This window comes from Erythranthe guttata, chromosome 3 (assembly GCF_056151865.1).
Source record: "Erythranthe guttata isolate IM_541 chromosome 3, IM_541, whole genome shotgun sequence".
NCBI lineage: Eukaryota > Viridiplantae > Streptophyta > Magnoliopsida > Lamiales > Phrymaceae > Erythranthe > Erythranthe guttata.
Window position 1 is genome coordinate 18,195,684 of NC_142535.1, and position 14,241 is coordinate 18,209,924.

Here is a 14,241-nt window from a genome sequence, read left to right on the forward strand (position 1 = left end):
GCCTTATTTATTATTTTTAATTTTTTTTTATATATTATTTTTTATTTAAATAATGCATAATAATATAAAATATTATAGAAATAATTAAAAATAAAATATAAATATAATTACAATATATTGTTTATTTTGGAATTTTTTATTTAATAATAATAAAATAATTATTGAAAATATTTAAAAAAAAAAAACAACAAAATGAGCTTGGACTCGAGGTCTACAAATAGGCCAAAAAAAAGGAACTCGACGAGCCAAAAATGAAGGAACTGTTGGAAGAAAATTGAAGCGAGATTTCGAAGGAAAAACGGTGTCGTTTGTAAGGGCAAAGTTGTAAAGAGAACACAAGAATTCGTAATTCGGCAATTAACGAGGAAGGTAATATTTTTATTTATTTTTACTTTTGTAAGAAGAAATCCTTGCTATATAGATTCAATTTCTCCAAACCCTAATTGCGAAGGATTGTTTGGTTGGTTGTGTTTCTTCTAACTCAGAAATAATGATCTTTTCTGAGCAAGTTATTTTCTCATTGGTGTTTCCAATTTCTGTTTTTGCTACACTAATACAAATCCGTAGTCGCAATGCACGGATTAAAAGAAATTCATCGTCTTCTTTGCAATGTATGATAAGAAAAAAAAATAAAAAAAAATATATATATTCTTTTCCTGGAATTTTGGAATTCTGAAGCCATGCATATATTTTCTGATATTCTTTTATTTTTTTTTATTTTTTTCAGATGTGCTAGTAGGCCCCGGAAAGAAGAAGCTAAAAAGGGACAAGGAGTTGACCGACTTCATAAGTCAACTGCCAGACGATATTCTGATTTCAATCATCTCGTGTTTGTCTACAACGGATGCCGTGCGTACGAGCCTCTTGTCGCGAAGATGGAGGAATCTTCACAGATTTCTGCCATTACATATCAAATTGGACTGTTCCTACCTTTTAAAGCATGCGGATTTCGGTATTAAGACGAGCATTTCCTCGCAGAGGTGGAGGAGTGTTCACGGATTTCTGTCTCGCATCGAGTCGCGCTGCGGCAACTTCCTAGCCGAAAATAGCCTCCACAACCCTAAATTAATCATTAATTCAGTGGATGAATTTCTGAAGCTTCGTTCCGGTTCCAAGATTCATTCTTTTCGTTTACATTGTTGTTTAGATGGATCGGTCAACGACCGATTCGAGCAGTGCATTTCTTCTCTAGGAAGTTCGGGCGTCGAAGAACTCTGTCTGACGTGTTGTTGTTCGTATTCGGAAACCAGTGATCTTTCTTTTTCGTGTCACCTTTTTTCCGAAATGCCCTCGTTGAAATATCTCCGATTGTCCAAGTGCTCGCTGCAGCCAAGCTCGAGAATCCAATATAATTCCCTCCAAACCCTCGTGCTTATGTTTGTTGAAGTTTCTCGTGGTGCGATAGAGTGCATTTTGTCGAATTGTTTGAAGCTCCAATCACTGTCAATTAATTGTTGCAAATGTCCTCATAAGTTAAGTGTACGCGGTCCCCATCTAGAATTGAAGAGACTCTATATCGATGGTTGTCAAGGCGTAGGGGAAATAGAGTTATATGCCAGTAATCTCGTTCTATTTCAGTTTGATGCTCGTAAAATGGTTAACCTTAGATTTGATCATGTTCCGCAGCTGCAAAGTATGATTCTTTATGTCGTGGAAAATATTGTTCCTTATGTTTTTGGGAGACTCGCAATCGACGTGCCGCACCTGAAATCAATGCATTTTGTTACTGCGGGGGATAGTTTACAGGTACGAGAACCGCCCTCGATTATGTTACTTTTTTGCCGTGCAAAATTCTTAAATTCCGAAATTCTTAAATACGCAGGTGAGCAACGAACACATGGGAATCGACACGTTGAGCAACCTTAGGCGATTGGATGTCAACATGAATCTATCAAAAATGAATCTTCTTTCGCTGGTTTTAATCTTGCGACGTTGTCCCCTCCTACAGGAGTTTGGCTTGAATGTAAGTAGGTTTAATTTTTTTTTTTATGATTGAGAAAATTGTTGCAAATTTGTTGATTACTTCAAGTGTTTTCTTTTGCAGACAAATGGTATGGGTAATGAACCAGAGGTGGAAGAGCAGCCCATAGTATTTCATTCGGAGCTAAAGAAAATGGAAATCGGCGGATTTAATGGGACGAAAAACGAGATGGAGTTCGCCTTGTACATCCTCAAAAGTGCAATCAACTTGGAGGAAATGCACATAAGTAGATGTAATAAGGTATACCTGAAATCACGCGAGGGACCTGGCACATGGATCTCGATACAAAAGTTTCCGTGGAGTAAGAACAAGTATAAAACGATTCACGAACAATTACAAGGACAAGCTGTTTCCAAGACCGCACAAGTCGTTATTCAATAAATGACATACATTTCTTTTACGTTAATTATTCGGTTTTGTCGATGCATACTAGTATTTGCCGGCATTTGCTTTCGGAAAATCAAGAAAATTTATTCACAGTATCATGATTTTGGTTGAATTTTTGGTCGAATATTCAATGCTTCGAAATTGCTGTTAGTACTAATCAACTTATAACTATCGTATTCGTTGATTCTTCTTTCGCCAACTAAGAAATCGACATATGGCAGAGTTCTTGAAATCTGCTGCAGATAAACAAAGGCCAAAAAACGAGACACATTTTCCTTGGCACAAATAACTAAAACCAAACCGAGAACAAAACTTGGGGAAAAAAGACACGTTTATCAAGGTTGAAATTCCGACCCAACGGTAAAAACAAACGCAAGTAATACACCAAAAGAGAACAGATTGCCTAATCATATATATTCAGACGACAAGTCTTTCTGAGAGATGGTTATATGGTCTTAAACAGCACACAGCCAGAATCATCTTTAACTAGGACATTTACAAACAACTATCTCGTAATCGAGATTTAAGACGATCATAGACTCGGATATATCGATCGATCCCATACTGCATCAGCTGCCCTCGGACTTCTCCAAAGCTGCAACACATAACAAAAGAAAAGACAGAAAAGGATCAAAGGGAGTTCGATAAATAGCAGTCACCCTTAAAAAGATATGTTATATCGGCACTACAGAATTGTATCTTGCCATCAACCAGACAGTAACCAAATAACCAAGTCGGACTAGATACTGTAGTTAAATATAGCACGTCTTCAAATCAGAAAATCAACTTTTTAATCCATTTATGGCAGGTACATTATTCCAGTTCAGAGATTGGTAAATAGTCCGTAATCAAGAAAGCACGTCTCCAGTCATAAATCTACAACTTCCAACCATAAAACACAAATCCATGAAAACAAGGATCATCACACACAAACAAGTATACAATAATAGGACACACACACACACACACACACACACACACACACATATATATATATATATATATATATATATAGAGAGAGAGAGAGAGAGATAGAGAGAGAGAGAGAGAGAGAGAGAGAGAGACTGTTATAGTTGAGAAGCTTCTCGATGAGATCAACGTGGGTCATCAGCATTCTTCGGCAGCAATAGCGAACCAAAAGCAGTGCATCAAGTGCATCTCTGCACAATAAAATCAACAATGCATCAAGAACTCCAAGTCAACTCCATAAGAGAACGATAAAAAAAATGCTTAGAAACCTCCAGTGGAGAGTCGTTACTAATGAAATTTACATAAACTTCCTCAATTGCTTTCACATGGAGAAATTTCAATTCAAGGACTAACTTTTATGCATAACTAACATTGATGCAATGAGATCCACTTCCTTGATTTCCCTTCTCCATTTATCTTGTTAAGTCGTATTCCCAAATGAACTGCGCATGCACAATTTAAACTTTCGAAGGGGTGCATTATCTCAAACCCCAATCTACCCTTATCCGTTTCACAAATTTCAACCAATCATTTAACAGGGTACCAGATTGTCGGTGAATATATACGAAGATTGTTCGTTCTCTCATCTAATTAACTAACTACTGAATTTCCAGAAAGTTCTACATGCACACACGTATCAAGTTCTACATATAACCAGGATTGTATTATGCTCTTAATTTGTAAATAAAAGGATAATATTTTTATACAACGAAACACAATAATCGATACAAACAAATTCCCTTCTCTTCAGAAAATTAAAAATTAATCAGAGAAAAAAAAAACATACCCTTCGCTGTAATCAGCTTGGAGAAGATCAAGGTACGAATCCCATTTGTTTCCAATCACCTAAACATATTAATTTAAAAAAAAAAAAAAACGAATTTTAGATTAAAAAGTAATTTAATCAATCCACAGCATCGAATCAAATAGATGAGAATCTGAGGTAATTTGGAACGGAAAATACGTAATTACCTTTCCACAAGTGAAGCAGCGGACTGGGATAATCATCTTCACTAGCTAGGGTTTATGTTCTGCAGAAAAACCTCTCTCTCTCTCTCTCTTCTCTCTTTCTCTCTCTTCGAATTCTACTCGGCTCTTAATATAAGCTCTTAACTATAGTTCTTGGTTTGGGCCTTTAAATAAACGATTTCGGCCCGAATACTATCGGGCTGTTTTCAATCTTTGGAACACAGAGTTGGGCCTTTGTATATAATAAAAAAACGGGCCTTTATAATAAATATTATTTAGTATTTAATAAAAAAAAAATTTCTTTTTTTGAGAATAAATATATATTATTTTCGAAGTGGTATATTGTGGGAATCTAATTTCCTAATTTCTCCTGTTTTGGAACAATAGTTTCATTCTATTTTTGAAATCATTTGAACCTGTAGTGGAATATATACGAGATTCCAATTTTCGACTCAATTTTAATTTTCCCTTTTTTTTTAAAAAAAAAAATATTACACCTATAGTATTTTATGTATTTTTATCATACGTCATACGTGAATAAACAAGCACAATTTTGTGGTTTTTTTGTTCGAATTAAAATAACTGAATTTGTTTTATAGTGCAATTATGATATGATCCTTCCGATTTTTACCTCGAACAAACTTTGAAGAATGATTGAGAATGTACACAATAGTAGGTATGAACTTAATTCTTTATTTTATTTATATTATTACCCAAGTTTTTTTTTTCTTTTTTTACTTTTGTATTTTATTTTGGTATAATTATCAGAACAAGTGGCCTAGTTTATGTAACATAATTGTGGCATAATTAATAATAATTGATACATATCGCCTTGCAATAATATTTTCCAAGTTCTAAAATAACAAATACATCGTAATCTCCGATGCCTACTGACATTATTACATTATGTTATTTTATGACATTACTATCAGAAGCTGTTAAGCAGCTGCCCAAATCATCCATTTTCTTGTTTTGATCTTTGATGTGCCTAATTCTTAATTGGGTTTTTGGCCTAAAAGGCCAAATCAATCCAATTAATAATAAAAGCCCAATTATCACATCTACTAAAATTCAATAGGATTTTAGTTATAACATATTGTCCCACATCGGATTTCTACAAGAAGTCTCCATATTCCATCACCTATAAATATGTGATTTAACTCATATAATAAGGTAAGCACTATTTAGGCAATTAACTAATATTATTTGCTTATATTGTGATAGTTTTCTGACTTGAGCGTCGGAGGACAATCGCCGGGCCACCCCCGGCGTGTCACCTAGTGTTTTCAACTGTTTTGTAGGTTAACGAGTGGAGCGATCCCTTCGACTACCTCGGACGCGTGGCAAGGACTCTCGGCATTCCCGATATTGGGCTTGAAGATTCCCGGACTTAGAAGACCTGTGGGCTTCAAGACCATTGGGCTGACCCATCATTTTTGGAGCAGCATCATTTTGGCGCCGTCTGTGGGAAGGCAAACTAGATCACGTGTCATGACGAAGAGGATCAAGGCGATCCCAACCACTCGCCCCGAAGAGCGGAAGAGTCTTAGAGCCGCCCGCCTCGAGGAAGCGACGGAGTCTCAGAGCCGCCTCGAAGAGCGGAGGAGTCTTAGGGCCGCCTCGATGAAGCGACGGAGTCTCAGAGCCGCCCCGAAGAGCGGAAGAGTCTTAGAGCCGCCCGCCCCGAGGAAGCGACGGAGTCTCAGAGCCGCCCCGAAGAGCGGAAGAGTCTTAGAGCCGCCCGCCTCGAGGAAGCGACGGAGTCTCGGAGCCGCCCCGAAGAGCGGAAGAGTCTTAGAGCCGCCTCGAGGAAGCGACGGAGTCTCAGAGCCGCCCCGAAGAGCGGAAGAGTCTTAGAGCCGCCCGCCTCGAAGAAGCGACGGAGTCTCAGAGCCGCCTCGAAGAGCGGAGGAGTCTTAGGGCCGCCTCGATGAAGCGACGGAGTCTCAGAGCCGCCCCGAAGAGGGGAAGAGTCTTAGAGCCGCCCGCCTCGAGGAAGCGACGGAGTCTCAGAGCCGCCCCGAAGAGCGGAAGAGTCTTAGAGCCGCCCGCCTCGAGGAAGCGACGGAGTCTTGGAGCCGCCCCGAAGAGCGGAAGAGTCTTAGAGCCGCCCGCCTCGAGGAAGCGACGAAGTTTCAGAGCCGCCTCGAAGAGCGGAAGAGTCTTAGAGCCGCCCTCCTCGAGGAAGCAACGGAGTCTCAGAGCCGCCCCGAAGAGCGAAAGAGTCTTAGAATCGCCCGCCTCGAGGAAGCGACGAAGTTTCAGAGCCGCCCCGAAGAGCGGAAGAGTCTTAGAGCCGCCCGCCTCGAGGAAGCGACGGAGTCTCAGAGCCGCCCCGAAGAGCGGAAGAGTCTTAGAGCCGCCTCGAGGAAGCGACGGAGTCTCAGAGCCGCCTCAAAGAGCGGAGGAGTCTTAGAGCCGCCTCGAGGAAGCGACGGAGTCTCAGAGCCGCCCCGAAGAGCGGTAGAGTCTTAGAGCCGCCTCGAACCAAAAGAACTACGGGAGCGGCCAACGAAGGTGGTCAAGGCGATCTCAACCAACCACTTCAAGGTAACGCTGGAGTCATAGAGCCGCCTCGAAGGGAGAGAACGACGGGAGCGACCAACCTTGCGGGATCTTCAGCGCCGGTCATTTAGATGACTGCAGAGGAATTACAAGCCTTAAAAGAGTATCGCTCGACAGCCAAAGTTATTTCTCTGAACGAGCTCCTCGAAGAGGCTCACCACCACTCGCCTCGGTGTAGCGCATCCTTAGATCGTGAGCCTCGAAGATACGCTCGCCACCAATCGCCTCATCACAACCCATCATCGAACCGCCCCCTTCGAAGAGAAGCTCGTCGCCGGTCACCACGCCCCTTGAGGCAGAGGGCTCCTCCAAGGGAGAGAGCGGCGCATAGCCGTCGAGAGAGAAGTGTTTCTTCTCGGCCGGGTGTGGCACGCCACGAATCACGATACAACAGGAATAGCGAGCGCTCCTATCGCCATAGAGGCTCTATTGGAAATAAATTTGGAAGTAGATATTCCCAATCTGAAAAGAAAATGAGTCGTGATGGCATTGATGACCGTAACTCAAGGAGACCTCGACGAAAAGCTTCGAGGCCAACGACCGCTCGCTTTGAAACATTCCCCGCTCGAATAAGCCCATTTGTTCCTGCCATTATGGAAGAAGTCTTACCCCTCGGATTTAGGATCCCCCAATCTACCCCAATTTGACGGGACCGGAGATCCCCAAGAACATTTAAATAACTTTTACGCCAAGCTTGACCTCTACGGCCTCAGTAACGCAGCTTACTGCAAGATTTTTCAGACTACGCTGACTGATCACGCACAAGTTTGGTTCAACGGCTTGCCCGGAGGGTCCTTAGACAATCTGGACCAACTAGCGACACATTTCCTTAACCACGACTCAATGAATAAGAAATATGCCAAAACTGGATCGTATCTCTTCAAGGTCATACAACGAGACGGAGAGCCACTCAGAGATTACATACAACGATTTGTCAAAGCAGTACATGAAGTGCGCCACGTTACTCACAAGATGTTAGCCGGCATACTACAACAAAATTTGAAGCATGTTCGTTTTCGAGAGTCCATCACGGGCCGACCCCCTAAGACCCTGGAGGAGCTCTTGAACCGCGCTGGGAAGTACATACGGATTGAGGAGATCACGGAGATGAGAGTACCCCTTAAATGAAAGCACGAGGTGGAAAGCCACAACTGTAATAGAGAAGAAGAGAGACATCCCATCGAAAATCGCACCTTCGGGAAGTTCTCACCTCAAGGATAAACTTCTTGACATTATGATCATCGCTGAGCAGAAGGGTATTCTTCAACCACCGAAAAGGATGAATGAGAATCCAGAACGACAAAAGTCGGATAACTACTGTGAATACCACAGAGATCGGGGTCACACTACTGAGGAGTGCTTTCAGCTTAAGCAATCACTCGAAAGACTTCTCCAAGATGGGCACTTGAGCGAATTCCTAGAACAATCGCAATCCTGAAGAAATACTTTACTTAATATTTATTATTGCCTCACGCGGGCTCCATGTAATTTCTTTTCAGCAATAAGTCGGGGGCATATCGTCCCGCGCAATATTTCCAATCAGGTAATAAGTCGCTAGCATACCGCACCGCTCAATATTTCCAATTATGTAATAAATCGGCGGCACACTACCAGCCGCAAGATTATTAATAAACTATTTTAGCCGGTGGGATACCGCCGCCGTAATTTCTACATCAACAAAAGTAGCTAAATGGGAAGATATCAAGGATCACAAAGGGTCTGGCCAACTCGAACCTTGGTTTCTCGCTCCCAGAGCTCCAAAAAATAGAGCAACTAAAGCTCAAGGAAGTCTGATCTGCCATAAAAGTTCGTATAAAACACTTAGGCAAACGGACTTCCCACATAAAAAACTTGAGGGTCTGATCAACCGCCAAGTACAGAAATACGGACTCCCCACTAGGCAATAAAGCCAAGGGGTACCGTTTCACCTAGAAAGATAAAGCATAGCTCATTCTTCACAAAAATACGGACTTCCCACTAGGCGTTAAAGCCAAGGGATACCGTCCTACCAAAAAAGATAGAGTAAAAGCTTATTCTTTACGAGAGTCGAGCCTCCTACTAGGCGATATAGCCAAAGGGATACCGTCTCACCGAAAAAGATGAAGCATAACTCATTCTTTTCAAAAATGGACTTCCCATTAGGTGTTAAAGCCAACGGATACCGTCCTACCAAAAAAGATAGAGTAAAAGCTTATTCTTTACGAGAGTCGAGCCTCCTACTAGGCGATATAGCCAAAGGGATACCGTCTCACCGAAAAAGATGAAGCATAACTCATTCTTTTCAAAAATGGACTTCCCATTAGGCGTTAAAGCCAACGGATACCGTCCTACCAAAAAAGATAGAGTAAAAGCTTATTCTTTACGAGAGTCGAGCCTCCTACTAGGCGATATAGCCAAAGGGATACCGTCTCACCGAAAAAGATGAAGCATAACTCATTCTTTTCAAAAATGGACTTCCCATTAGGCGTTAAAGCCAACGGATACCGTCTTACCTAAAAAGATAAAGTAAAGCTCATTCTTTACGAGAGCCGAACCTCTCAATAGGCAATATAGCCAAGGGATACCGTCTCACCGGAAAAGATAAAGCAAAACTCATTCTTTAGGAAATGCGCGAGTCCGATTAAGCACTAAAGCCAAGGGATATCACCTATTAAGGAAGATAAATTAAGTTCTCGTTCTTGAAGAAAAACGGACTCCCAATTCACGAAGTCTCGAAGCATTTTCCAAAACAAATTAGCCATTGGCAATTTTTTCCGAAAAAGATAAAATGCAATTTCGGTATTTTCTCCTAACAGAAAAAAAAAAGGGGGAGATACGTATTCAAACGACCATTTCTTATTTACTCCCAGGCAGGTCCACAAGGCCGTGGCCCAACCTGGGAGTGGGGGGCTTAATGATGTGCCTAATTCTTAATTGGGTTTTTGGCCTAAAAGGCCAAATCAATCCAATTAATAATAAAAGCCCAATTATCACATCTACTAAAATTCAATAGGATTTTAGTTATAACATATTGTCCCACATCGGATTTCTACAAGAAGTCTCCATATTCCATCACCTATAAATATGTGATTTAACTCATATAATAAGGTAAGCACTATTTAGGCAATTAACTAATATTATTTGCTTATATTGTGATAGTTTTCTGACTTGAGCGTCGGAGGACAATCGCCGGGCCACCCCCGGCGTGTCACCTAGTGTTTTCAACTGTTTTGTAGGTTAACGAGTGGAGCGATCCCTTCGACTACCTCGGACGCGTGGCAAGGACTCTCGGCATTCCCGATATTGGGCTTGAAGATTCCCGGACTTAGAAGACCTGTGGGCTTCAAGACCATTGGGCTGACCCATCATTTTTGGAGCAGCATCAATCTTGATTCAAGGTACTTGCATTTTCATCTTCTTCTTTTTTTTTTCAAAATTTCCCAGTTGGCGGGGTATGCTAATTTTGATTTGTCGTCAATGGGTTTTGACTATGTTGGTTGAATGCGATGAATAATTTGGTTTTAAGGTTATGTATTGACTCATGTTCATTGGTTTTCAATTGCACTAACAGAATTTATAGGTTCAAATTAGTTTTCTGCGTTGGAATTTAACTTAGTTTATCGGTAGCTTTGTAGCAGATGAAGTTATCAACAGTCTACAGATGCACAGAAGCTGTTTGTAAAAATGTCTACAAGAACTAGTTCAATTTAGTTGTTTGTGTGCTCTTTTATTTATGCCTTTCTTGATTTGTGTTCTATTTGTCTGAATGGAATCTACATGTATTCGGCAGTATGAAGAGATGTGAATTTGTTCCACAGTTTTAAAGACGGAGACGAATTGTATTCATACTGTTACTTTTGGGACAACGAACAGGTTATGGCGCACTTAGAACCCGTAAATACAGACACGAACGTATATCACAGTGCTCCCACAAAACCTCGTATCTTACTTGCCGCTAGTGGAAGTGTGGCCGCAATAAAATTCGCTAATCTCTGCCATTGCTTCTCCGAATGGGCAGAAGTCAAAGCAGTTGCTACAAAAGCATCGCTTCATTTCGTCGACCGAGCTTCACTCCCAAAAGATGTAACTCTTTACACCGACGAAGAAGAATGGTCGACATGGAACAAATTAGGCGATAGTGTACTCCACATCGAGCTTAGAAGATGGGCCGATATTATGGTAATAGCACCGTTATCGGCAAATACACTCGGAAAGGTAATAATATTTGTACAATGATTTATTTATATGGATTCGATTGGGCTATATATATTTTTTTACGTCTGAGATTCTTGGTGTTGTAAATTAGATTGCGGGTGGTTTGTGTGATAATTTGGTGACGTGCATTGTTCGAGCATGGGACTATAGTAAACCGATGTTTGTGGCACCTGCGATGAATACGCTCATGTGGAATAACCCGTTTACGGAAAGGCATCTTATGGTTATTGATGATCTTGGAATTACGCTTATACCACCGGTGAAAAAGAAGCTGGCTTGTGGAGATTATGGAAACGGAGCAATGGCTGAGCCTTCTTTGATATATTCGACTGTTAGGCTTTTCTTTGAGACACAGGAAAAATCGAACGATGGTGGTTATGTTTAGCGAATGGTGAACATTTTTTATGTATCGAACGAATTTGTGGCCATGTCGAAGCTGAATTGCTTCTGTTTTTTTTCTTTTTTTTTTAAAGTGTAATTGCTAACTTTGTGCTTAATTTAATCAATTTATCAGAATAAGAAGCCCTAAATTTCAAAACTAAGTGTTAAAAAAGCTGTCTTTGCGCAAATTAGGAAAATAAATCTTTAGTAAAAAATTACGAAAAAGTCCATATAAAAAATCCAGCATCCAAAAGAGAGCTCCTGCCCCTGTGGGCTTTGGCATCGTCCCCATAAAAACCCTCCATGCAGTCAATACTTGAATCTTCTAAACCCTAGTAAGAAGAATTGAATCAGGTTCGTGATAGTTCTTCAATTTCTCTTCATTCAGTTTCCTTTTATTTTGTGCACGTGTTATTCGAATCTAAAGATTGATACGAATCTAGAGCTGTTTATTTATTTTAATTTCGTTTTCATAATTTTCTGTGAAGTTCACTTTGACTGTGTTTCTAACTTGCACACTATGTGTTTGTTTATTTGCTTCTTAGAGCAGGGAGCAATGATCTGCTGCACTATACTCGGAGTTGCGTTGTTTGCAATATCCCGGCAGAACTATCGTCTTGACAATGTACGAACACCGATAAACTTTTGTCAAAAAGGTGGAGGGATCTTTATAAATTCGTGCCTAGCGTAAATCTCCGTTGCACTGACCTGGTTAAGCGTCGCGGTGATCATGATGCTCATAGCTCGTACTTAGTGACTAATCGGTTGCGTAATTATTTATTGCTTCGTTCGGGTTCCAAAATCCGTTCTTTCAGTTTTCGTTGTTGTGAGCCTCGGTCGTCGGACCGATTCGAGTCTTGCGTTCATTCTCTAGCAAGACTGGGTGTTGAAGAACTTGTTCTCCACTTCTCGTTGCCTTTACGTTTTTCTTGCCATCTTCTTTTCGAAATGCAGTCCTTGAAATATTTCCATCTGAAATAGTGCTACTTAATTCGAAATTGGAAAAGCCAGAAATATTGCAACTCCCTCCAAACTCTCGAACTCACTTCTGTTACAGTATTATATTATGGTGCTTTAGACTGCATCTTTTCCAATTGTTTGAGCCTCGAATCACTGAAAATTGAAGAATGTACTTTTTATGATAAATTGTGGATCTCTGGTTCGTTGAAGTCTCTTCAGATTAAAGCTTGTAAAGGCGTAAAGGAGATAGAGATGGACGCACCTAATCTCGTTAGATTCGAGTTTATCGATAGTAAATTGCGTAAATTAATATTCAAACATGTCCCTCAGCTACAAACTATATATCTTCGTGTATTATATGAATTTCTTCGTATCTATCCTATTCGTCGGACACTTGCGAAAGATTTGCCTCAGCTCAAGTCCTTGAGTGTTTATACGGAAGGCGACTTTTTTCAGGTACGAGAGAATAAGCATAAGCCATTTTTTTATATTTCTTCGTCGGTGTTTTTTTTTATTTTTTTTTTAATTTCTCAGGGTAAAGAAATTTACGCGTTTAGAAACCTCAGGCGATTAGATTTTAGCCTCTGTTACAGAAGTAGAATCGATCTGCTTTCGATGATTCCTTTCCTGCAAAATTGCCCCCTCCTACAGGAGTTTCACATGGATGTAATTTTTTTCGAGTTTTCGTTGTAAATGTGAAGTCTGTAAATACTTAAACTAGTCAACTTTCTTTTTTCGGGTTTTGACTGTAGGCGAACTCTGTGGGGTACAGTGGAGAACAAGTGAGAAAAGATCGAGCGGTGGTACTGCACAAGGAGCTGCAGAGAGTGGAAATTACGGGATTCGAAGGGACGGAAAACGAGATGGAATTCGCCTCGGATATAGTAAAGAGTGCAGTGGCTTTAGAGAAAATGCACATATTTAGGTGTGGGAAGAGATACAATGGATTGAATACTTGGGATTATAGAGATGAAAGAAGTCAATGGAAGCAAAAGAAATATGAAATGATCCACAAACAGTTGAAAGAGGAAGCAATTTCGAGCAAGGCACAAATTGTTGTTCAGTCTGCTTTGCTGCATGAGAACAATTTATGGAGTTAGGAGTTTTTTTTTTTCTTTTGTTAGGATAAATTACAACCACCCCTGATGTATGGGCAAATGACAAAAATACCCCTCTTATTTGGATAATTACATTTACCCTTCAACTATGAATCTTCTTACACCTCCACTCTTATGGTATGAATCTTCTTACACCTCCACTCTTATGGTGTCAAATTCAACATGATCATCTAAATTCTGTGGAATGTGCTCTAGTTTGTACTCGTTTTGTGTAAAAATAAAGTTTCTGATGCACCACAATCTGATATATACAAGCAAAAAAAACACACCTTATGATCATCTTGCTTCAAAATGCAGAGCTCGGATGGGATAAAAAAAAGGTACACAAGTCATAATCTTCCATATAATCAAGAAGATTCCACTAAATTTGAAACAATAAGGGTGGACGTGTAAGAAGATTTATAGTTGAGGGGTAATTGTAATTTCCCAGACAGGATGGAGGTTTTCGTAATTTGACCATATCTAAGGGGTGGTTGTAATTTACCCTTTTTTAATTGGAAAAAATGACTGAAATCGGTTTATATTAGATACTATTTTTTTCCTCTATAATAATAATAAGGGTAAATTACGGTCAACCCTGAGGTAATAAATTATGAAGAAACCCCTCATGTTTGAGTAATTACAACCGTCTATCAACTATGAATCTTCTTACACGTCTATTCTTGGATGTCAAATTTAGTAGAATCTTCTAGATTATGTGGAATGTTCTTACAAACT

At 40.2% G+C, this 14,241-nt stretch overlaps 4 protein-coding genes across 8 annotated transcripts; 3 read left to right on the plus strand and 1 right to left on the minus strand.

The window, feature by feature from the left end:
* Positions 1 to 450: 450 nt before the first annotated feature.
* On the plus strand, positions 451 to 2,509 carry LOC105974201 (putative F-box/LRR-repeat protein At5g38386). The gene is made up of 4 exons (XM_088815901.1): positions 451 to 611; positions 728 to 1,746; positions 1,823 to 1,963; positions 2,045 to 2,509. The coding sequence occupies exons 1-4, from the start codon at positions 491 to 493 to the stop codon at positions 2,360 to 2,362; spliced, it is 1,599 nt and encodes a 532-aa protein (XP_088672027.1). The 5' UTR covers positions 451 to 490; the 3' UTR covers positions 2,363 to 2,509.
* A 172-nt stretch (positions 2,510 to 2,681) lies between these two features.
* Positions 2,682 to 4,452, minus strand: LOC105974276 (DNA-directed RNA polymerases I, II, and III subunit RPABC5). The gene is made up of 4 exons (XM_012999340.2): positions 4,310 to 4,452; positions 4,125 to 4,183; positions 3,434 to 3,528; positions 2,682 to 2,963 (listed from the first exon to the last, which is right to left on the minus strand). Exons 1-4 carry the CDS (start codon positions 4,343 to 4,345, stop codon positions 2,938 to 2,940), a joined length of 216 nt encoding a protein of 71 aa, XP_012854794.1. The 5' UTR covers positions 4,346 to 4,452; the 3' UTR covers positions 2,682 to 2,937.
* A 611-nt stretch (positions 4,453 to 5,063) lies between these two features.
* On the plus strand, positions 5,064 to 11,603 carry LOC105974275 (putative phosphopantothenoylcysteine decarboxylase). 4 transcript variants are annotated; one of them, XM_012999339.2, is made up of 4 exons: positions 5,109 to 5,281; positions 10,236 to 10,248; positions 10,724 to 11,065; positions 11,157 to 11,603. In XM_012999339.2, the coding sequence occupies exons 3-4, from the start codon at positions 10,727 to 10,729 to the stop codon at positions 11,448 to 11,450; spliced, it is 633 nt and encodes a 210-aa protein (XP_012854793.2). In that variant the 5' UTR covers positions 5,109 to 5,281; positions 10,236 to 10,248; positions 10,724 to 10,726; the 3' UTR covers positions 11,451 to 11,603. The 4 variants fall into 4 exon arrangements, with proteins under 4 accessions (XP_088672023.1, XP_012854793.2, XP_088672022.1 ...); XM_088815897.1 differs by lacking the exon at positions 10,236 to 10,248 and having other exon boundaries at positions 5,064 to 5,290; XM_088815896.1 differs by lacking the exon at positions 10,236 to 10,248 and having other exon boundaries at positions 5,110 to 5,290; positions 10,641 to 11,065.
* Positions 11,604 to 11,695: 92 nt separating this feature from the next.
* On the plus strand, positions 11,696 to 13,633 carry LOC105974270 (uncharacterized). 2 transcript variants are annotated; one of them, XM_088815893.1, is made up of 4 exons: positions 11,696 to 11,800; positions 11,992 to 12,862; positions 12,941 to 13,072; positions 13,159 to 13,633. In XM_088815893.1, exons 2-4 carry the CDS (start codon positions 12,659 to 12,661, stop codon positions 13,504 to 13,506), a joined length of 684 nt encoding a protein of 227 aa, XP_088672019.1. In that variant the 5' UTR covers positions 11,696 to 11,800; positions 11,992 to 12,658; the 3' UTR covers positions 13,507 to 13,633. The 2 variants fall into 2 exon arrangements, with proteins under 2 accessions (XP_088672019.1, XP_088672020.1); XM_088815894.1 differs by having other exon boundaries at positions 11,748 to 12,862.
* The last annotated feature ends 608 nt before the right edge of the window (positions 13,634 to 14,241 follow it).